General features: G+C 37.9%; 4 protein-coding genes across 8 annotated transcripts; 2 read left to right on the forward strand and 2 right to left on the reverse strand.

The window, feature by feature from the left end:
- Window positions 1–3,863: 3,863 nt before the first annotated feature.
- On the forward strand, window positions 3,864–7,133 carry LOC124182475 (peptide-N(4)-(N-acetyl-beta-glucosaminyl)asparagine amidase). Its single transcript, XM_046569801.1, has 6 exons — window positions 3,864–4,345; window positions 4,430–4,782; window positions 5,058–5,261; window positions 5,394–5,568; window positions 5,627–6,046; window positions 6,149–7,133. Exons 1-6 carry the CDS (start codon window positions 4,127–4,129, stop codon window positions 6,710–6,712), a joined length of 1,935 nt encoding a protein of 644 aa, XP_046425757.1. The 5' UTR covers window positions 3,864–4,126; the 3' UTR covers window positions 6,713–7,133.
- A 224-nt stretch (window positions 7,134–7,357) lies between these two features.
- Window positions 7,358–12,474, reverse strand: LOC124182474 (tyrosine-protein kinase hopscotch). 2 transcript variants are annotated; one of them, XM_046569799.1, is made up of 13 exons: window positions 11,970–12,473; window positions 11,560–11,858; window positions 11,088–11,447; window positions 10,737–10,940; window positions 10,370–10,647; window positions 9,943–10,279; window positions 9,655–9,817; window positions 9,429–9,550; window positions 9,066–9,219; window positions 8,600–8,915; window positions 8,210–8,523; window positions 7,756–8,093; window positions 7,358–7,673 (listed from the first exon to the last, which is right to left on the reverse strand). In XM_046569799.1, exons 1-13 carry the CDS (start codon window positions 12,069–12,071, stop codon window positions 7,358–7,360), a joined length of 3,303 nt encoding a protein of 1,100 aa, XP_046425755.1. In that variant the 5' UTR covers window positions 12,072–12,473. The 2 variants fall into 2 exon arrangements, with proteins under 2 accessions (XP_046425755.1, XP_046425756.1); XM_046569800.1 differs by lacking the exon at window positions 7,358–7,673 and having other exon boundaries at window positions 7,879–8,059; window positions 11,970–12,474.
- Window positions 12,475–14,375: 1,901 nt separating this feature from the next.
- LOC124183189 (proteasome subunit alpha type-4) lies at window positions 14,376–15,939 on the forward strand. The gene is made up of 3 exons (XM_046571353.1): window positions 14,376–14,509; window positions 14,878–15,505; window positions 15,662–15,939. Exons 1-3 carry the CDS (start codon window positions 14,507–14,509, stop codon window positions 15,802–15,804), a joined length of 774 nt encoding a protein of 257 aa, XP_046427309.1. The 5' UTR covers window positions 14,376–14,506; the 3' UTR covers window positions 15,805–15,939.
- Window positions 15,940–16,144: 205 nt separating this feature from the next.
- LOC124183182 (endoplasmic reticulum metallopeptidase 1-like) lies at window positions 16,145–22,298 on the reverse strand. 4 transcript variants are annotated; one of them, XM_046571340.1, is made up of 7 exons: window positions 22,190–22,298; window positions 18,497–20,005; window positions 18,107–18,287; window positions 17,497–17,837; window positions 17,126–17,331; window positions 16,705–17,002; window positions 16,145–16,611 (listed from the first exon to the last, which is right to left on the reverse strand). In XM_046571340.1, exons 2-7 carry the CDS (start codon window positions 19,943–19,945, stop codon window positions 16,450–16,452), a joined length of 2,637 nt encoding a protein of 878 aa, XP_046427296.1. In that variant the 5' UTR covers window positions 19,946–20,005; window positions 22,190–22,298; the 3' UTR covers window positions 16,145–16,449. The 4 variants fall into 4 exon arrangements, with proteins under 4 accessions (XP_046427296.1, XP_046427293.1, XP_046427294.1 ...); XM_046571337.1 differs by having other exon boundaries at window positions 21,950–22,272; XM_046571338.1 differs by having other exon boundaries at window positions 18,506–20,005; window positions 21,950–22,271.
- Between the last annotated feature and the right edge of the window lie 89 nt (window positions 22,299–22,387).

A 22,387-nucleotide genomic window follows, 5' to 3' on the forward strand; every position in this document is an offset into this window, starting at 1 on the left:
TACGAGCGTGGCTCGTTCGCAGACTCGACCAGCCTCTTTCAGTTACTGTCTTATAAAGAGACCAGCCTAGGATTCGAGCTGAAGGCGCGTATAGGTCGGTCGTTATAGGCGCCACACAACTTGTTGCTCAGCGTGCGTTGATGCTTCAACACAACAGCGGCGTTTCACCGAAGTCAAGTGCAGCGCACAAAACTTCCGCGTGTTTACCATCGTCAGTTAACAGCAGCATCCATCAGCCTAATTGCATATTACATATAAACCGACAACGCGTAATGATAGGTTGCACCGTTAGAGACCGAAAGTGGCAGCCCGCCTCCCTTAAAGAAAGCTTTTCCACCCTCTGCGCACTGCAAGCTTCGGAAATCCGTGAAGGTAATTACAATGAGGAACGACGAATGATTCTTCTCTGAAGCTTGCTGCGCTAACCGGGTGAAAAGCTCAAATTTTATGGACCAAAGTCACTGTTCGATGTGGAAAAGCTGATATTTCATTTTATATTTCAGTTTGAATGCAGGATTTTTCCGAGTTAACGCCAGAATATGTTGGACTGCCATATGTTGGAACAAATATCGGTACAAGTTATCGGTCAGTAGCGAGTTCAAAGTCCTCACGAGTGAGCTGGAACTGCTCTTGTAACCAAGTTCTGTGGATTTGGCCAAGCAGTTGTTACGGTGTTTACAACCTTTGCTGAAGCGTTCACTGATTGACTCGACTTGACTTGACTAAAGTGATAATGACTCGGAGGATCTGTTTTACCGATATTTGTTCCCCTTCACGATAGGCAACCCAACATACGACGACGTTTACTTGGGAACACCCTGCATAAGTGTATGGTGATCTTAAAAATTGGAAGTAGGTATGCTAATGACGGTATGCCAATGAAACAAGCCTTCTTTTTATAGAAATTTTATGCGTCTATGATCAACGCATCTTTTGTTTCTCCTGTCACTAGCTTCGCAATAGTCATTGGCACATAAAATTTACTTAGAATGGAAACTCGTTCCAGTTGTGATTTCAAAAAAATTGCGAGCTACCGGGAACCCATTAATGAACATTAATGTACTCGGAACACGTTATTCCTGATGCATGATCATTCCGCAAGCACGCGTGTTTAACCGCAAAGAAATCATCCCGGTTCCCTGACATTGTTATTCCGTGCGCGAAACCCTGCATAATATATTTGCGATCGGTGTACAGCCTCTGGAAAACGTGCAGGTCCAGACTCGAGTCTCATTTTTGTGTTATTTATTTCCCACATCAACGGCGAGAGGGCAGAAAATTTACAGTGGTATCCTCTACGTGGGTGCTATAACTTAATTTCTTTTATTCATTTCCAGCTTTTCGTTGCTCTGGTACGAATTTTTCTTTCTGTCCGCGTATTTTTCCCCATGGCAGCCGCAACCGATCGAGTGGATTCCACACAAACGCAGAAATTTTCACACCGTTTCAATTCTAATTTTTTTGTATGTGTATTACACAACCGAAGCTGTTGTTACGTTTTGAGAATCTAAATTAGTGGTAAATTTATCAACGGTAAAAATAATGAATTTTCACACTCCATACTTCTTTGTCAGAAACGAATTCAATCAGTTTTATTGATTGCAACGAGAACAATATGGATTCACAGTACAATAGAAACTGAAGTTTCAGCGTGCCAATTGTTAATAATATAATGAGCCGGATGTACGTAAAGGTTTCTTTTTAATCTCACGTATAAATGAGAAAAATGCGATACGACTGGCCGGTGAAATAAAATGAATCGTAAAAAATTACGGCTCGAATCGCAGACAAAAGTTACCTCTAATTGATATTGTTATCGAAAGTTATACAATGAGGGTATGAGAGCTGGCGTACATATCTGAACTCCCGAATACAGTCTCGGTGTTAAAGGGTTACGGGAGTTTAATTACATTGTTAAATTCGTATATCCAGGAAGCTGGCTATTGTTTTTGCCCAAGAGACCGATCGATTCTGGTTTTTGCCCGTTAAATCTAAACGGAGATTATTCGGAGGCAAATCAATTTTATACTCTTCTATTTACCGCAACGTACTTTTTGAAATGATGTTTTTTCTTTCGCTTCTATTCATACCACTTTTTTCTCTGTCAATATAGTGGATGGAAAAAAACACTTTGCCCAAGGGTATTCCCGGTGTAATTCGATAGGCTACCGTCCCAAAGGATGCGAGGTACACTTTCATCTCCTGAAATTGGCACGTCTCGATTTAAGGGTTGAATTTCTTTCGTTAAACAAGTCTCCGGTAGGCACATCTTGTTAGGATATAACCCTCCTTATATTATACAACTGGCGAAGTAGAGTCGGGCAATTTCGAAGCGCAACTTCGTGTACTGACTTCGCTATTAAGTCGCGTGACTGCACGATCAACTTCGGTGGTGATAAACTTTGTTCAGCAATTCTTTATGGATTTATTAGAAATCAGCTGAAGCTGGGAACGGATGAAAGAGATGGACTGGGATGGCAACAACTCGCGGAAACGCTGCAAGATAGCGGCGAGCGAGCTCAGTTTTACCAACAACCCAATTTCATGTGAGCCTGTCGTAAAACCTAATCTTTGACGTCAAGACGTTCGACACGGAACTTCCGTCTGCTTCCCGGAAATAATTTTCAGGGTTCTGATTGAATGGACTGTTGGGTCCGCCTCATTCTGGCACGATGACAGACTCGTGTTTCTCAGCGTTTTTTCATAAATTGTAATATTCTTCTCGCGCATGCGAAGAACTTCAATCCGGTGTCAACATTTCAACGACACAACGATAATCATTTATTTTTTCAATTTTTCTAAATCCTTCTCACTGCTTATTAGCTAGAAGGATTATCCAAACAATTGAAAAAAACTGTTTCACCGTATTTTTCAATAATATTATCGAATTCATCGAACAAATAAATTTTTTTGATAGTTTTTCTACGGCCATAATAAAAGATGATTTTGAAAAATCCTGTGCGAAGTGTCGTGTAACAATTTTGATGTGCTAGCGTTTTTCAAAAAATGTAGTTCATTTTATCATCATTTAAACTGAAAATTTATTGTATATAATAACAATTCCAGTCTCTGTTGGAATAAAGGAATGAAATTATTCGAATAAAAGCTGACAACATGAGTCGAAACTAAGGAATCAGAACATGCGAGAACACTCGTCACGTTTTTCCGTGGAATAATAATTATGATAACCTGATGCCAATTTTCCCTATTGTGCCCCATACCATTATTAATATTCGGGGTAAACCCCATTGTTGATAAAAAGTTTTCCAATTAAACCTCACATCCACAGCTAAACTTTCGTGAGAAATTACGTTGTTCGAAAGTATAAGCGCGTCCAAGCGGGGCTTTGGGCGAATGCAAATGTTTAAATATTCCGCGCATCATTATAAACGAAAATTTTGTAATCTACCGAGGTTTGTAGCTAGGAGCGAACTTTATCATCTGCAGCTTGTTACCGGCGATAATCATCAATTTATGACAAATCGCGGCATCTGTACGTTGGGTGAACAATTTGAATATATGTATACATCGGTGTTGTATTCTAATTAAAAATCCCTAACTTACCTGTTAATACATATTAATATATTGTTCTACCAACGCTCATCATCAGGGTTGACACCTCGCCAATGCACGCTTACTTTCGACGTTGACTGAAGATTGCTAAAGACAACCGGTCACATATATCATTTTGAAGCAAGCTAAATGGCACGGAGGTAATGGCAGTGCCCTACAATTACCGATTCGCTTACGGCAGTTACAAAGTTAATTGAGTCGGTACAGTAGGAAATTTCTATACCGCAAATACCCGCCGCCGCCCTCGCGAGCAAACGACGAGCTTCAAAATGCCCCATTTAGCTGGCTGCCTTTATCAATCCTCGGTCAACGCTTGTGGGGGAAAAAAAAAGTTGTCTGCGTATGCAGAAAAACGACCGTTTTTTTCGCCTTAAATTCGAATTTAAAAAATAAAAAATCATTGTGTTCGAATAATTTCCAATACACATAACATTCCCTATTAATCTATGCGTCAGGTAATTTGAACGTTTGTTTAAACCTGAACTACTTGAAAAAGTTCAAATCCGATCAAGTCAAGTTAGAGGTTAAGATAACTGTCAAAATCTCGGTAACGATGAGTAATGTGAAACGTTGCTTTGATTTGTTGAAAGAGAATGATAAAAAAGTTTACAATGAAGTACGTGACGTATTGTCGAGACTGTGCAAAAACGTGATGAAAAATCCGAACGAAACTAAATACCGTAAGGTTCGCTTGAGCAACCCAATCGTCGTTGATAAAATTTTACCAGCGGTTGGAGCGATGGAGTGTCTCTTCGAAATTGGATTCGTCGAGGTAGGTGACAACTGATCAAGGATCGTTCTCGATAATAAGTAAACTATAAACGGAACAAACGATAATCTTTTACCATTCCAATAGCGAGACGATCACCTTCTATTACCGGAAACTGCCTCCTTGTCTAATCTACAAGAACTGGAACGCCTACTCTCAGAGCCAGGTCAAACAAAAGAACCACAAACTAAGCCGCCTGCCCAGAAATCGTGTGCAGCAATTCATCCGACTAGTCCTGCTCTTGCTGTCTCATCAAGTTTTAACCTGCAGACTAATGTCGCACCCACAGCGCAGGAGGAAAAATTTTTCCAGCAAATACGAGGACAATTTCAAGAAGTATTGAAGTACGAGAATACCGAGCTACAAAACAAGGCAAGAGCGCTCATACCTCTGTCGGAATTACAAATTAACGCTATGGAGAAAATGAGATTAATTCAAAGGTATATACAGCATAAGACGCTTCACGCATTAACAAAACCACTCTTCGTTCATCATCCAGTCATTTGAATGTTTTGAATGTTAAGTGTGCTGGTAAATTTAGTTGAAATAAAAATTTCTCACCAAGCCACCGACCGGAGTTTTGGTTTTGCATGTGAAAATTGATATAAGCTAAAACAAGCATGCTTACGTGTCATCACGTGACTTTTTCATACCATAACTATACATTCAGAATAACACGCAAATAAACTGACTGATGTAAAATTTTTTGTTACAGAGGAGTAAAGTCGACCAGAGACAATAAACAAGTAGAAGATATTTCGATAGAGGATTTGGTTTTTGTTGAAGTACTAGCATGGTTTAAAGAAAAATTTTTCAACTGGGTCGACAGTCCAGAATGTAACAAATGCTCAGGAAAATGTTCCTTCCAAAGAGTAATACCTGCCAGAGGACCAGGTGTATCAAGAATAGAGATTCACAGGTTTGTAATATCGTGCACCATTGATTGATCAACAGTAACGCAACCGAAAATCATACATCAAGTTAAGAGTCCAAGCAAGGAAAATGCCATTTTGCCGTATAAGAAATCTGATGGAAAAATGTTCAACTGTAGATGTACCACGTGTGCCAACACCGTCGAATTTCCTCGCTACTCGGATCCAGCTTTGCTGTTATATACTAGAAAAGGACGCTGCGGTGAATGGGCAAATGCATTTGCGTTGATTTGCCGCTCACTCAACTACGACACCCGTTTAGTGTGGGATTACACGGATCATGTCTGGGTGGAGGTAAATACGTGATCGTTGAAACCACGCAGCACGTAATGTATCGTATTTATTGATTCAGGTGTGGTCGGTGGCTGCGAATAGATGGATACATGCTGATCCATGCGAAAACGTATTGGATCGGCCATTGATGTATGAAAAAGGTTGGGGAAAAAAGTTGAGCTACATTTTAGCTTTTTCAAAGGATGAAATGCAGGACGTGACCTGGAGATACACTTCCGACCAAAAAGCTGTTCTAAAACGTAGAAAACTGTGTTCCGAATCAAATCTAGTGTCAATTATAACATCGCTATCGGAAAACCGGCGTCGTACGAGCTGTTCCATTCCACGCCAACAATATCTCATACGTCGATCTTTAATGGAACTAGTAGAACTGATAATTTACCATTTTGGTAACAACAGGAAAGACGAAAGTGACAAAGACTATCACGGAAGAACCTCCGGATCATTAGCATGGAGACTGTCTCGCCAGGAGGCAAAAGTAAGACTGCGTGTACTTGCACTAATTTTCATGAAAATAGTCTCTGATCATATTGAACTTCAATTGGCAGAATATTTTTGTTAAGTTTCATCCTTTCCACAGATTGATTCAAATTCATCCCATGTATGGCGTATCCCTTCAGAGGTGGAATCGATAAAGCTTAGTTATACAGCATCAAGTGACAATTATGTCTTAGTTGACAGGAGTGGAAATGTGTTGGAGAAAATTGAGGGCTGGGCAAAGGGTGTTTACGAAATGAATGGAGGAATTTTTCGCAAAGTCGAAAACGATTGGAAAATGGTATATCTGGCCCGCAGTCCAGAAAACCAAAGCGGGAATATAAGCTGGAACTTTGAAATATCTGATTCTAAATTAGAAATTTCTAACTTAAGTTTGCGAGCTATCGCTGCTGTTTTTCACGGTGCAAGCATTGAGTGGAAAATTCAAGGATTTTACAGAAATGGCCAAACAAAAGTGGTCCCTATCAATGATTCGAAAGAATTTAAAACAGAGCAGCTTAACGGGACTTTTAAAATCAGTTTATCGGCCACACTTAGTGGAGGTGAGAAGGACCTAGCCTGGCAACACGCCCAATTGTTCCGCCAGAGTCTAGATTCCACAGATCATTCCATAGAAATTTGTATCAATACAGTTAAAGTTATCTAACACATACTTTTATTTTCAATTGACTGGTTGATGGAGATAAAATTAACAGATAATATATTGTATAGACGTTCTTACAGAGATTTATTATCATATACTTCATAGCACGTGTACCATTCACTCAAATCAAACGGTGAAATTTACTTCCTATAGTATAAAAAAAAGAAAAAAATTGGCAATTATTAATTCATATTATAATACATGATTTGTAAATTTTTGTGAATAATTTCAAAGCGTATATGCATGTATATTGTATATGTATGCACATGTATAGTACATGCATATTTATATAATATACTGATTCACGATAATATTAATTTTGTACTACCGTACAACGTACTGTGCATAATATGTATAGAAGGTCATTTGTTCGTGTTACAATTGCATGATGAAAAACTTTTAATAAATTTGGTATGTACAAATATTTCGAAACATCTAAGTTCAATCACAGACTTTTATATAGATAGTTATAGATAGTTTTTGTATCATCTGAACCTATCAAAAGAGATTTAAGAATAATAGTTCACACAGGATGTCAGACGTATCCTCGTATGACAGATAGAAATTATGTATAAAATTATGGCACCTTTTCGTCATATGCGAATAACGGATGGCGGCAATTACTGTTTACCATTTTTCTTGGGCATCTCAATATTGCGTCAACAAGTCTTGTATATCGTTACAGAGAGTTGAAAAATCAGGTCGCTCGTGACTCTGTAATTGCCAGCAGGGATACATCAGTTTAACATAAACGGCTTGCGGGCAAGTGGGAGGGCATGGTAGTCTAGAACCTCTCTCTAGCGCCTCTAATAGTTCGGCGCTACCTTCAGAGTTTCCACCATCCCCAACTCCAGGTACTCGAGGCTCGTCTCCAAAGCCGAATGTCTCGTACATCGTCACTCCAAAAGACCAAACATCTGACCTTGGCGAGAACTTTCCATCCCTTAAACTCTCTGGCGCATACCTACAATGAAATGATTGTCGAATTTCCAGGAAATCTTTGAACAGTTGAAAGTCATTCAAAGTAAGGCGAGCTATTGACTCACCATTTTATGGGAAGATCCCTGTTTGTCTGAAGAATATAGTAATCGTTTATTCCAGTTACTTGTGCTAATCCGAAATCACTAATTTTTACCCTATTTTCACTAGCAACAAGAATATTTCTAGCCGCCAAATCTCTGTGTACAATACTTTTACGGCCTAAATAATCCATTCCTGTTGCAATATCAAGGGCAAAGCCTAGCAATTTCCTATGCGTCAATGTCTCACGGTTTATCGCTAAGTAACTCTGCAGTGAACCATGCTTTACAAACTCCATTACCAAGCAAACTTCTGGCTCCGATATAACTCCTAGAATTTCCACGACATTTTCATGTTTCAGAGTCTGAAATGGTACGTAATTGATTTTCTATAAAATACTGCAGAGATAAGAGATACTTCCCAATTCAGCATAATCAAATACATGGCCTTCATGCAAAAAAAATTATTGCAATATCCCACCTTCATAATTGATATTTCTCTTTCAAAGTCCCGTAAGTCTGCTTCCAAAGCTTGAGTCTTGAGTTTTTTAACGGCGACTTGCTGAGGCTCTGCATCTTTGTTGTCTCTTTCGAGCAAACCTTTGTATACTTCTCCATAAAAACCTTGTCCTATACGTCCTTGAAGAATCACATTGCAATCTGCGTCCAGTTCAAAAATGCCTTGCATTTGTCCCAAAGGTCCGCTTTTTTCACCTCCTACCTTAGCCAACCAAATCAAATACGAGGATAACTCCTCTTGATCATCTTGATCAATTTCTTTCGATTCACCTTCAGCTGAAATAGAATAGCTGCTGTATACCACTGATTGTTACGATAAGGAGAATTGAATTATGAAAAGTTGTTTGGGTACCTTCGTCATCATCATCCCAGACCAGACTAGTGCGATCAGTAAATAGACTACTGGCCCGAGACTCACTGTCAGATGAATCGATCTCTTTCTCTGCCTCGATGTAACTGGAGTCAGTGAAGAGTTTAGGAAATGCAGTTTCGTAAGCGTGAATTCTCCTCGAATTATACACTTGGTACAAAATCTGATTAATATCTCGCATTACTGCTTGTGGTTGTTTTCTAGATCCACCACCCTCCCCCCAACACTCAAGCATTAGTTTATAAACTTCAGCTGGACAGCCAGATGGCATAGGCAATCGTTTGCCGCTTGAATAGTACTGCAAATAAAGTATACAGATACGAATATAAGCTTGTGAATTAATCAGAAAATACGAAAACCATCTCAACATTTTTTCATTCATAAATCAGAGATAATCCCATCCATGACAACATGCTCTTAAGATCTGAGAAGAACATATATTACATACCCTTTTTACAGAATCAATGTCTTTGTGGGGAGGTATAGGCGCACCACGGGAGAAAATCTGCCAGAAGGTGGTTGCCAGAGCCCAAACATCTGCCTGTGAACTACGCTTAGCTAATTCCGCATTGCCATAACATTCGGGTGGCAGCCAATGAACACTAAATTAATTCGATCTGGTTAGTTTTATTATAAAAATTACCATAAATATAATGAATATGCAGATAGAAATGTGATGAATCTTGCGGGATTATCAACATGCTTTCTAATCTGCAAATAATGAGTAACCAAGCAATAGCTATTTTTTATTTATTTTTTTTTCATTTTTGATAAGTTGTGCTCAAAATACTCAAATAATAAAGATTCTTACTCTGCTTGTGTGTAGCTAAACAGGCCTGGGTCTGCTAATTTTACTACCAAACTATTCGCATTATGCGTGTGTACCAAAAGCTTTCGGCACCTGATATTACCATGCACAACTCCGTTTTCCTCCTAGAAGCAGACGAGGGTGATTAAGGGTAAAAAGAATTTAATCTCTTAAAATGGACTATTAGAAATGCAAAATTAAATACAACACAATGTCGACTTAAACTCACCAAATGCCACAGAGCTGTGGCAAGACATGCGGCTGCTTCCACCATATCAACAGTTTTAATTGTTTGCGTTGAAGCGTGTGTTTGTAAATATACATCGAGCGGACCATATCGCACTAGTTCCAGTACCATTCCAACAGCTGGTGCAAGCATCAGTCCATACAACCTAACAAGAGATTAATGGTATTTTCTGATTTCACGGATTTTCATTTTTCGTAGTTTTCTATAAAGATATATAGTCTCAACGACATTTGAAATAATTGATATACTTTAGAGTTGCAAATTACTGACCGAGCTATTGCTGTCGATCTAAGCTGACCCCATTTTCCAGCCAGTTGGAAAAATTCTCGAGTCATTCCCGACTCTTCTTCTTCAAGAATTTTTATGGCAACTCCAAGTTTTTTGCCTTTAGCTATTCTCCACATTGCTCGGTATGAAGTAATCGCCGGTGTTTTCGATTCGGATGTTAACTCATAGTGTTTACGAAAAGGTTGTGCTTTGTATACCTGTAACTCCTGAGGTGGAATGCAACGTGGACCGTCTTTCAAAAGCTCAGTCACTAACTCTTCGTCAGCAACTACATCACTCACGCCACTTTCACTGGCACAAATCAATAATGGCGATTTATCTAAAAATGTAGATTTAAGACAAATTACCAACATGTCATATAAAATCTTGGCATGTATAATTGTAGGATTGTAACATTTTAAAGATGTACCATATTCTGAAGGCGGTAGGCATTCACGGAGGTAAAGTTGATTTTCAGGGTCTTGATGAGCGGCGACTAACTGCGCAAGAGACGTATACCTTTGCACGCTATCGGATAAAATAAATTCGTCAGGTCCCAGTTGTTCAATCTTTCTTGTTCGTGGCTTGCTGTCTTTACCACATACATCCAAGTAAAATACGTTATATTTCGTTTCACTTTCTCTCAGAACAAATGTACCGGGTCGATTACTACGTTTCTCTTCCAGTTTTGCATACGAAAACTCACCGCTGTAATAATATATCGATGACAATAAAGCAGTAACTTACTTTAATAAAATTTTCTAAGATACACATTTTAGAATGACAAAGACTCTCACCCTACAGGTCCATGACATTTCATTTTATGAAGCTTTTGCAAACTTGGCGTTATGAGGTCTCTACATAAATTAAATGTCCACTTAATGGCCAAACGATAATATCCATCCAATCCAGAAACGAATGATAGTAAGAGCGCATTTGTACCAAACTTCAAATAGGTAGGAATCCCATTCTTTCGAGATATTTCTACTGTTCCATCGTGCCTTGAAAAACAATTTTATGTTAGAATTCCTAAGAATACAGTTGTAAATTTCCCGAGATTTTTATTAATGTAATTCATCAATATTCTTAACACAGAACAGGTGTAAATATAAGGAATAGACATGATAAAGAATATATTCATTAATTACCTGATTGAAATAAAGCAGAGGTCCTCTATGGCACACAAAGTATCCTCAATGTTATTTTCCATGTCAGTATACTTGACTTCCTTAGAATTAATTCGGAGTAAAACTTTTTGCGGAGGATTAGGTATACCCCTGTCCATCAAAGCCTTATATTCTTCCAACAAATAATCTGGAGCCATGCATTCCAACTGATTTAAATACTGGTCCTTCACATAAGCAGCGTCGTGACCAGATAATCTAACCAAAGCATTGTGAATGGGTTTCTTTACAAAGAACGAATGACGCTTTAGGCATTCCTTGGGAATGTATTTCTTATAATCGGATTCCACAATCTCTCTTGGTATATCTTTCTCTAGCATCACTCTATAAGTAATAAAAATTATCAGTAAACAAAAACTTGACTCAAATCAAACATGTTAAAATATTTCGATAAGCAGCTTTGAAACTGCAATATTTATATTAGAAAAATGAACACCTGTACATATCGCAGACTCCCAATCCGATCAATTCACGTTTATGTTTTTCATAAACTATTTCTGAAACCTTGTTGTCCAAGACATCGGTACGAGCTTGGAGAAAATAATAATCATAGGCTTTGATATCGATTTGTTTAAGCCTCTGTATACTCGACGGTTTGAACCTCAGCCTGAAGTCAAGTTTCAATTTATCTTTAATTTCCAATTTCTGACCAGAAGCACACCATAACTTGGTGGATCGATTCCTAAGTGCAAACAAGTGCCTTGCGACTGGACCGATACCAATTTGCTTGCAGACCTAATGGATACAAAGAAGAAAGACAGGTAGATTATATGAATCTTTACCGTGTTTTTATTTTTATAACAGCTGAGATGTGAAGAGGACAGAAACCAAATGATCCTCTCCTACCTTGATGCACAAATCTTCTGCGGTCCATTCAACAGTACATGGAATAATTACACCCTTCGCATCGGTGGCCAAGTTAACTGACACTACGTTTTTCTCTTCCATTGTAGAACAAATTTATTATTACTCGAGATTGTATTTTTGTTAAACTTTAAGTTGATGTTTACCACATTTTTTAGGTTACGTTGCGCATCTCACTAACAATAAGAAAACTATTCTGTTGACATTACAAATTACAAGTGTTGCATACGTATCCGGACTTCGACTCTACAAGCTTTAATCAATAGAGCGCAACACCGAAATGTGCATAACAGATCGATCGCTTTTCGAGTTTTCAACGAATTTAAAACGCGCCCGGGTTTCATTCGAAATTCTGCGAATGTACGCATCCGTTAACTCGCGTTGATTGAAGAGTATATCTTCGCTCTACGATGTGTCTCTCGACACTAAAGTCTAAACGCCCTAAACCATGGTTTTCCACAAAGGTCTGGTGGCACACCGCAGCGTTACAAACCTTCTAGTGGCAACAGCTCGTACTCAAAGTGAAAATAGACCGTTACTTTGGAATTTTGGAGAATACATTTTTGTTTTTTATTTTTTATGGTCGTATAATTACCACGATTATGCGTCTCGTCTCAAGGACCAGACAGGTTTTATCGAAATTATTGATTTTTTTACGTTCAAGTATATTTCAAACTAACGATGAAGATGGGCGAATTTTTCAATCAGACGAAGCAGTCATTGGAGAAAACGTTATTTTCTTGATTTTTAAAGCAATGATTGAAAACAGATAATCAGAAATCTAAATTACTGGGACAATTTCTTTACACTTCCGTACTTGATCCTTTTGCACTATCAGAGGCTAGCCAAACAATTACTTAAATTCCTAGAATTTTTTCAGGACCGTACATTTAGCGTACGGTCGAGCAACTGGATCATCGTATGTTCGTACAGGTGCATGGCAAAATTACCGTTATTAGTCCGGTAGCCCGTTGCACTTTTCGACGAATCATCTAATAATATTTCAAGACTGTGACTTTGCCCTACAGTACTTGACACAGGGTCTGATAACCTTCCATACTTGGCTGCAAACGGCGTACAAGGTTGCTTGTACTCCTGCGTGAAAGTGTATGCGATGCTCGTTTTGGATAATCAATGAGATAACGTGATGATTCTTCGATAGTGCAATCGAGTGTCTCTCATTGAATGACATTATAGCGTTGAGAAGCCTACCTTCAAACTCGTAGAATTCCTTCCTTCTCAACAAATGGATTGACACGTAAGAGTTTACTCTTCGCAGCGAGTGGTCTCGTTTGATTGAGCTCATTAATTTCTCTCGAAAGTGTTGTTTTTTGTATCAGTCGAATAATCAATCGATGAGCTCTCTCTATATATTACAACGAATCATTGGATATTGCTTACGGTACAAAATGAATCTACAGCAAAAGGGTCCGTTTACGGTTTTGGAACCTATACTTTTGGGCATCGTCGAAAGTATTTTGAGAGCGCCGACCGGGGTACAGCAGACCTTTCTAAACCGAAGATATTCCCCATGCCTTCGGTTATAAAATTAATGGTTTTGCAAGTAATAATGAGGGTGCGGCTTCGTACAGGCTGGTTGTGTTGATTAAGCACTTCGATGACCGCGGTGATAAGGTCACTTTTGTACTTGAATTGGTGACTAACGTAATGAGTTGGGATTTCCCGTTTGGATTTTCTACCTGCTCAAGTCATAAGGACTCTGTCGCGGGCGTATATTATAGTCTTGGGCTGCATGGTTGTCGGCATTTGTAAACGGACTCCCTGCTGTGACTGCCTGAGTCCTCTTGAATTGTTTGTGCAGAAAGCTATGATGACGCTTGTTGTATTTTTGGCAACTGTTTTCCGATTTACAATCGCTAGTATTGTGACCCTGAGAGAGGCAATTGTAACAAAGATTCGCGTGTGCAACAGTCCTTACGCATTCTTCTATTGATAATTTGTGGAAGGTTGAGCAAATATAGATTGCATGTGATGCAGAACAAATAGGGCACTTCAGATTTGTATTTGTCGCAAATGTCTGTACCTGCGGTTGATTTTTTGATTTAGTAAGTTGGTAAAAACAGATGGCGTATTCCTTTGCAGCCGTGGATATTCCCTGAGAATAATCCAAAGACGTCGGAGCGTTCGTCGTATGCATTCAAATTTCTTCTTCTTTCGAATGGATAGCGCTACCGTTGACTGAAGAATATTCTTCAGTCGACGAATATGTCAACATTAACATTAACGTTTCTACGTACTTACATGTGTTTAAAATTTTCCGCAATTCGGTTCGTTAGAAAATGGCGGTAAAAATGGAGGCGATCGAGTGGACTCCGATACTACTGCCATCTAGCTACAAATTATGAAAGCTTGATTCAAACACAAATCTACGTATCGTATAGTTTATGTATAATTCAGAGTTGCCTGTGAGTTTTGGGCCGGCCGTCAAACTTGATTTTCAGTGTGTTACTCTCATTTAATTGCTACACTTTTTGGTAGTTTTGAATAAGTTTGACAAAATGGTGAGCATAAAATTATTCATTTCATCAAAGTACCCGCAAACGACTATAGACTTATTTTCTAATTAATTAAATAATGTAAACTTCTGTACTCTGAACAGAAATAGGTTAGAATACCTCTATTGATGCATTGTCATCCATACAATTATCCCACCTAATTCTAATAAAAATTTCCCATAGCTCCAGATATATCCAACTCAGTATTAATTGTTACGAAAATATTCACCCTTCTAATTGAGAAAAGGCTACTAGGCGAAAATAAACCGTGGCAACAATGCGACTAATTGACGCATCGTCATGCCGACTGTAATCCAAAACTCAGAACGTACAAACTTAATTCATTCTTAACAATTTCTTGATTTTCTGATCAGGCTCGCCGGTATGATACCAGGACAACTATATTCTCGCCAGAGGGTCGGCTATACCAGGTGGAATATGCAATGGAAGCTATAAGTCACGCTGGTACTTGTTTAGGAATTCTGGCCAATGACGGAATCTTACTAGCCGCAGAAAGAAGGAACACCAACAAGCTGTTGGATGAAGTATTTTTCTCAGAAAAAATCTATAAACTAAATGAGGATATGGTTTGCTCCGTTGCTGGAGTTACGTCTGATGCAAACGTTCTCACTAACGAGCTCCGCTTAATTGGTCAAAGATATCTTCTTCAATACGGTGAAGCCATTCCTTGTGAGCAACTGGTTTCTTGGCTTTGTGATGTCAAACAAGCTTACACTCAGTACGGAGGTAAAAGACCGTTCGGAGTTTCCATACTCTACATGGGCTGGGATCGGCATTACGGATATCAGCTCTACCAGTCAGATCCTAGTGGCAATTACAGCGGGTGGAAAGCTACCTGTATTGGTAACAATTCGGCAGCAGCTGTATCTTCTCTTAAACAGGAATATCAGGAGGGAGAAACTACTCTGAAAGATGCAATGGCTCTTGCGATTAAAGTTCTCTCAAAAACTCTAGATATGACTAAACTCTCCTCTGACAAAGGTCAGTTGAAGATTCTTAATTGTCCAATTTTCCAAACTTGTATCTAAATAGTATATTTAACGATGTTACCTAATTTTTTATAAAGAATAAGTACCTATTTGGATCGGTGGAGGGAGCAAAAACTGCTCATTCTCCATTATTGTATCATTGTTGTAGTTGAGATGGCAACTCTAACTCGCGAAGATGGAAAAACAAAGACCCGTATTCTACCAGCATCTGAAGTGGAGGCATTGATTGCTGAACACGATCGACTAGAAGCAATTGCTGAACAGGCAAAGAAGGAAAAGCAAAAACTGTAAAATATCAACAAACTATCGAATTTTTATTACTTATTAATTCATAATGAATAATGATTATTTGCTTAAGTGAACATGAGCATCTGGCGTAAGTGATAAATAGCTTACATTTCGAATAAAAATGAATTACAAAAAGCATTCCTTTTCTCTTATAATTGTACACGTTGCTACACGTCGTGCTTATAACAGTCGTTCATTCATTCTTCGTAACGTCTTTTGAGAATAACAAGGTAACTCAGCATCTTTTTGAGAATCTATCTAGCGATGTAACATTCGTCCTATTTAACAGGAATGGGGACTGATCCTATCAAAAGATAGTGTCAAAACTTTTTAATGTTATGTGGTGGTTGCATCCCCTAAACCTTTGATTCAGACTAAATATCCGGCATACAGACTCACATTTATACTGGTATGAAACAATCATATCTCTTACCATTAACACTGAAATTTCTCACGTACTGAGCTATCACGACCTTCTCTATTCCGGAAAAGTTGTCCCGAAATCACAATAAAGTCTTGTCTTTTCAAGTTAAGTTTAAAGCTTCATGTCAAGTCGTGTACTTCTAGTTAATTAAACTATATTTGAGTTTTGTTCTCAGGCCCCAGTTAAATAAAAAAACCAGTAACTAAAATAAAACTTTCTTTTCTCTAAAAAATGTAAGATTTGTAAGTTGATGACCAATGGAGCGGAGCAACCCACAGTGGCAACTGTTTAAGAATGGAGGCATAAGGTGTGCTCGCACTTGTTGTGTTGTGCACATAATGAGCATTTAGAGAGATATCAATAACTGGATTTACTCCATCCGAAACCTATAAGAAAATAATGGTAGATTGAATTTTATATTTCAATTATAAACCAAATAACTATTAGAACTACTGGAAAAAACATGATAAAATACCCACCACTAAGTCTAACCAAATTTCTACAGTAGTTTCCGGTTCTATCGCATAATCGTGAAGCACAAAATAAACCGATCTCTCATTCCACGTAGTTGATGTAGGAACTTCTTCGAGCAATGACCAGTTGGATAAAGTTACACCATCTCTCGGCGCAAACACTAGGCTCATATGGTCGGGCCCTGTCAAATTCAGATACAGCCGCCTTGATTCTGTAGTTGTGTCATTCCAAACACCTAAAAGTGCCGATGGTTGATATAACTGAACAGTTGGCACTTCATTTGGTATCCAAAAGCTCTTATTTCTGGAATGAAGTAATAATAGAATATGATTACGTACTTTCTGATAAATTAGGGACTTTAATCTTTATGGCCCAATACATGTCTTTGCAATATAAAAGATCCCTCTGAATAGCATGATAACTCACAACATGCCCATGTCTCTACCCTTCCAGATTGGAAGTCCACAGTAGATTGTATCCAGGCACGCGTCTGCTACGGTCGTAGCATTGCTGTATTCAGATATGTACTTCTCAACTGTTCTGGGACCGTTCCGATCTAGATTTTGAATCCAGAATCCCCCATCATTATACGTTACATTCCCATTAATATCATACATAGTTCTTTCTGTATGCTGAAATCACACGTTCAGGTTATATTAGTCAGTTGCAAGTATTGATAAGGACTCGGGAGTTTGTATCCTGATTGAGTGAAACTACGAATACAAGCCAAAGAATAATTTAGTACCAATTGTTGAAACTTGAGAGTGTATGAACAAGTAGATTTGACAGGAACTTACAATAAGCCAAAACCGTTGTGGCTTTGGGCTTGTGCGATCAACTGTGTATGGAAAACCGTACGTCGTGACAGTAGCTGCTAAGATAGTGATAACAGCAGCTAATGAAAACCCAAGTACTAAAACCTGTGGCCTTCGAACGACAGCTATCAAAGGCGTCCAAAAACAGCCAATCATTGAAGTGATCGCAGCCATAATCAGGGATATGTAGAGATCAGGAGTAATATCAGATCCTGATCTTCCCATTATTGGTAAAAAACTGGTCATCATCGATCCGAGCCAAAGTAAATACAGAGTTGGAATGAAGAGCCCAACGCCGATAAAAATCGCGAGCCAAACTCTGACTAAAAGTAAAGATAGTATTAAAAATGAATAATTTAATGAATAAACTTTCATTGGTAAATTTTTCTTATTTCAAGCCATCCTCAAGATGTAAATACTGTCCAGAAAATTAACGTAAACTTGTCACCTATTCAAGGTTTTATTCAAATCGCTTCATTATATTAACTATTAGAAATTGAACGAACGGATGAAGATCATGTAATTTGTTACTATATTCAATGAATTAAATGAAAATTGAAATTTGGAGTACTAAGATTTCTTATACACTAACCAAGTCTTTGCAGCTTCAATATTGAAGTAATAATGTTGGCTGCAGATACAAATCCAACAATTATAGCTATTACATATGCTGATTTCAAACCATAAATTGTCAATGCAATCAGAATGATTGCCCATAACATTCCTACGGCCTGAGTATTTAGCTGTACTCGTTGTCCAGTACCTAAACGGCTCTGAAAATTAAATATCTTTATAAGTAGCAGCAGAGTAAAATTTTTACCTGTGAAACTTTTAACTTATTTACCTGGTCAAATGAATTTTTTTTTTTAAGACATCGCCAATCGGTAATTCTTTGCATCAAATTATCTAATAATATTATCAACTTTAAGTAATCGATTCAATTTCTATAAAATAAAAAATTGAGCAAAATTGCCGAACTAACTGAGATCACCTGCTCTATAGGTTGAGCAGTCATCGCCCAATTAACACCCAGCATCGGAAGCATAGTCGGTACAACGAACAATCCAATCAATAGCCCTGGATTACTGTACCAGCTCATTGCATTATCTGTCCAGTCAAGCAGCATGCCAAAAAAGACAGATAGTCCAAATCCTAATAGAATCCCCAACATTTGGAAGAGGAAGCTTATTCCAAGACTTTTCGCCTTGTCTTTGATGCTGCATCCCGGAGTTGGCCAGAAAGGTGAAGCAAGAGCCAAAAGTGCCGTCAATACATTCAGTATAATCGCAATTGTCGTTGAATATCGAATAACAAATAATCCCAGGAAATCATAGTATACTGAATTACCCTCGACAGAACTTTCCAAAAGTTCTGGTGCATTACCTAGGGCTTTAATTAGTGCCAGCATGTTGTCTCCGGTGTGTTGATAGCATCCATCTGGGATTATTTGATAATCGTCATACAGCGTATGGTATACGTGGCCACCTGCGTAATAGGCCATATCCAGGCCATGAAGGTTTCCAAAATCTCGAAATATCCTAAAATCGGTATCAGATGGGACCAAGCCACTTTCAAACAAGTCAGTAATAACTGCCGACGCATGAGGATGAGGAACGGCGGAGGCATAATATGCGTCAAGCCACGGATCTTTTGGACCAGATTGAAAAAGTGCTTCTCTACCGCCAAATCCTGCCGAATCGTAGTTGAGGAATGCGCGTACATCTGCCGCCCAACGATGAGTAGTTACAAAGGCGTGAGACGCTTGCAATGGATTTTCTTCGGCACCGTTGAATAGAAAAATGATATCGTGAGTCAATGTAGTTTGACTTTGGGATAACACTCTAAGCACTTCGAGCATTGCTGCACAGTTTATGCCATTGTCACTTGCACCTGGACTGGAAGGATGAGAATCGTAATGACAATTGACCAGTAGAGCCACACTGGAATTGTCTCCATCTGACAATCTAGCGATGACATTGCCAACGTTGAGATAAACGTTCGTAAATGAACGACGATTGGATATAAAATAAGCACCACTACCTCTTGCGACGTCAATTTGGACAGTCTTGTTATTTGTCGCTTCGGCCTGAATTTCTTGCAAAATATTGGTCAGGTACTCTACAGCCACAACTTCATTCTCATAACTACCAACTACCTTCTCCCCTATTTCTGCCAACCCAATTAAATCAGACTTAGCTCTCTCGGTGATGAAGAGATCTTTGCCAGCTACTAAGTCATTTACTGTAAGTGGCGTTGGCAATCCATTGTAGAGGTAATGATGTAACGTCACATTGATCAACAATATTAACAATATCGCCAGACCACACCACAAACTTGGTATTAGATCTTTTCTTTTTCTCTCCTCATCGTACTCAGAATTATCTGATGTTACAGCATAAATAGCCTCGTTACGCCGTGGTAGCTTCACCATGCTGTATGCCGGGTCCTCACGAGTACGCCTGTAGCGTGCGTCTGTTCTTCTCTTTGGATCCTACAAAATTTGATTGAGAGAAAAATATTACAAAAAATTCTACATGCTTCAACTTGAAGAAAAATGGTCTCAAAAAAGCAAAATAGCTGTTAGTCCTTTAATTGCTTTAAGTTAGCACATGAAATAAATTTGAACGAAGTGATGCCTTCCTTCGCACTGAACTGAATCACATTATCAATAATTAAATTACCAATTTAAACTGAATTGGATCGAACAAGACTGATTGTTAAACACAAAACTAATGATTATCAAGATTCAGGTATTTTACTGATGCCTGCAATTACTATCAACTACTCTTTGATAATCTATCCAATATTTTCAATTGCTAGGAGCAAAATATAATTGTCGTGAATGCCAATCTTCAAAGACTGCGGAAACATTTTTGAAGACTAGTATCTGATGTTGTCAATTTGATTATATTATCTGGAGTGACAAAGCCAGAGGGTAATAGCCCATTGTAAATCATACAGATTAACTAATTGGAATGGTATCGCAGCAGGCTGTTATTGTAAAATTTCATTACATCAAAGGTATTCTATTGAGCAACATGCAGCATTGTTCAAGTACAACAATGATCCAATTTATTGTCTGTATTAAAACTACACACTAAGATATAGTATCCAAGGAGATCTATCTTCAGAAATGAACTGTCCTAATTTTAGCACCCCATAATATTCAAGGAAAGCATGATAAAAGAAACTTGTGCCACGTAGTCATTGAAAACTGTGCTACGTCACTCTTTGTTAAACCAATAACTACCTGAATCTAACTTTAACTCAATGAAAACAAATAAAATATCGTTTCATTGAATAAAGGATGAGCGCATAATTATCACAATGTGACAATCATTTGTAAAGCCTCCTACCAATATAGCATTCGAAAAATCAATTATCATCTTTGCAAGGATAAATGATTATACCAATTCTATATTATTTGCAATAAATCACATAATCTTGTTTTATTTATTCTTCCATCTCATTTCATGTTTGATCCAAATTCCCTAAATTTCAAATGTAATTTTTATAGCCTACAATATTATGCACTTTCAGTTTATTTTCAGATTAAACAAACTTTCAATATTACATCGTTGCTCATGGCACTGCATGTAGTAAATCAATAATTTTATTCTCTAACTAACAAAACTATGACACTGTTGAATTCGTATAGATCGAGTTTACATTTTCAGGATCGTGATAACATCAGTGATTGTGAATGCTGTTATGATTTCTATAAAGTGGCAAATGCTATGAAGTGTAAGATTATCGCACATGATAATCATGTTTCGCCAAATACGTATAAGACTAACATGACATGTGAATTTTGTTGCGAAGCTTCGTGAAAGAAAATTCACATCCACAGTATTAGATGACTGATAATATAAAACGTTAATCAAAGCCTAAAATCGATTTACTTGGTTAAACAGGTAAATGAATAATCATTTGAATCAACAATTAACCAAGGCAAATTTATTAATTTTTTCTGCAATAGTTCATAGAATAATGACAAATGTTTATTTCAACATACTTATAAGTAATAAGTACAAATGAATCGAAGGCATGTACACATTTTGGGTCATCATAACTGTACATACTTCTTAGTTTACAAAATTTAATGACAAAGGTTCATATGTTACAGGCAAAATATTTAACACCGATTGTGTACTCATTTTTTCAGCTGTGACCAACAATATTCAAGAAATCAGTTTGCATACGACAAAATATAATATTTCTCAACACAGAACATGAATAGTTTTGCGTTTAATACGGAGGATAATCTCTTGCGAAACTGTAGAATATGTACCAGAATTTTTAAATAATAATGCATATCGTAACCGCTAACTTTTTTCCTAGTCATCTATGTATATACGTAGGTAAATGTTATGTATAATTTGCATCGACTCGGCGTGGATCATTGCATTGTTATCATTTCTATCGATCAACTTACCGCCATTGCCACTTATTCGATGAAAATTATTCAGTTAATAAAAAAGAAAAAGAAAATGATTTGCGTAAAATCGTAGGAATGCAGAAGAGCTGCAGTGGCGCTGGTTTTAAATTATTTGAAACGACAAAAATTCATTCTGCGTTACTGAGAAGAAAATTGTTAATATTGTAACAAAAACTAAAAACGAAGGCGTTCAAAATCCGGTAATCGCCCCTGGATTGAGATAAAGTCTATTGCCACCGTCGCTGACTGAAGTCATCGTTTAATCATCCCAGTTCTTGGTTAACACCGCATCCGTACAATCGTGATCATCGTGATACAACCCAGAAAGTACGGTTATGGCGGAGACCGAACCACAGACTAAATAAACATAACGCTTCGGAAACGAAATAAACGACAAATCAACCGGTTCCAGCGACTCTTCACAGATAGCACTTG

This window comes from Neodiprion fabricii, chromosome 5 (genome assembly GCF_021155785.1).
Source record: "Neodiprion fabricii isolate iyNeoFabr1 chromosome 5, iyNeoFabr1.1, whole genome shotgun sequence".
Lineage (NCBI taxonomy): Eukaryota > Metazoa > Arthropoda > Insecta > Hymenoptera > Diprionidae > Neodiprion > Neodiprion fabricii.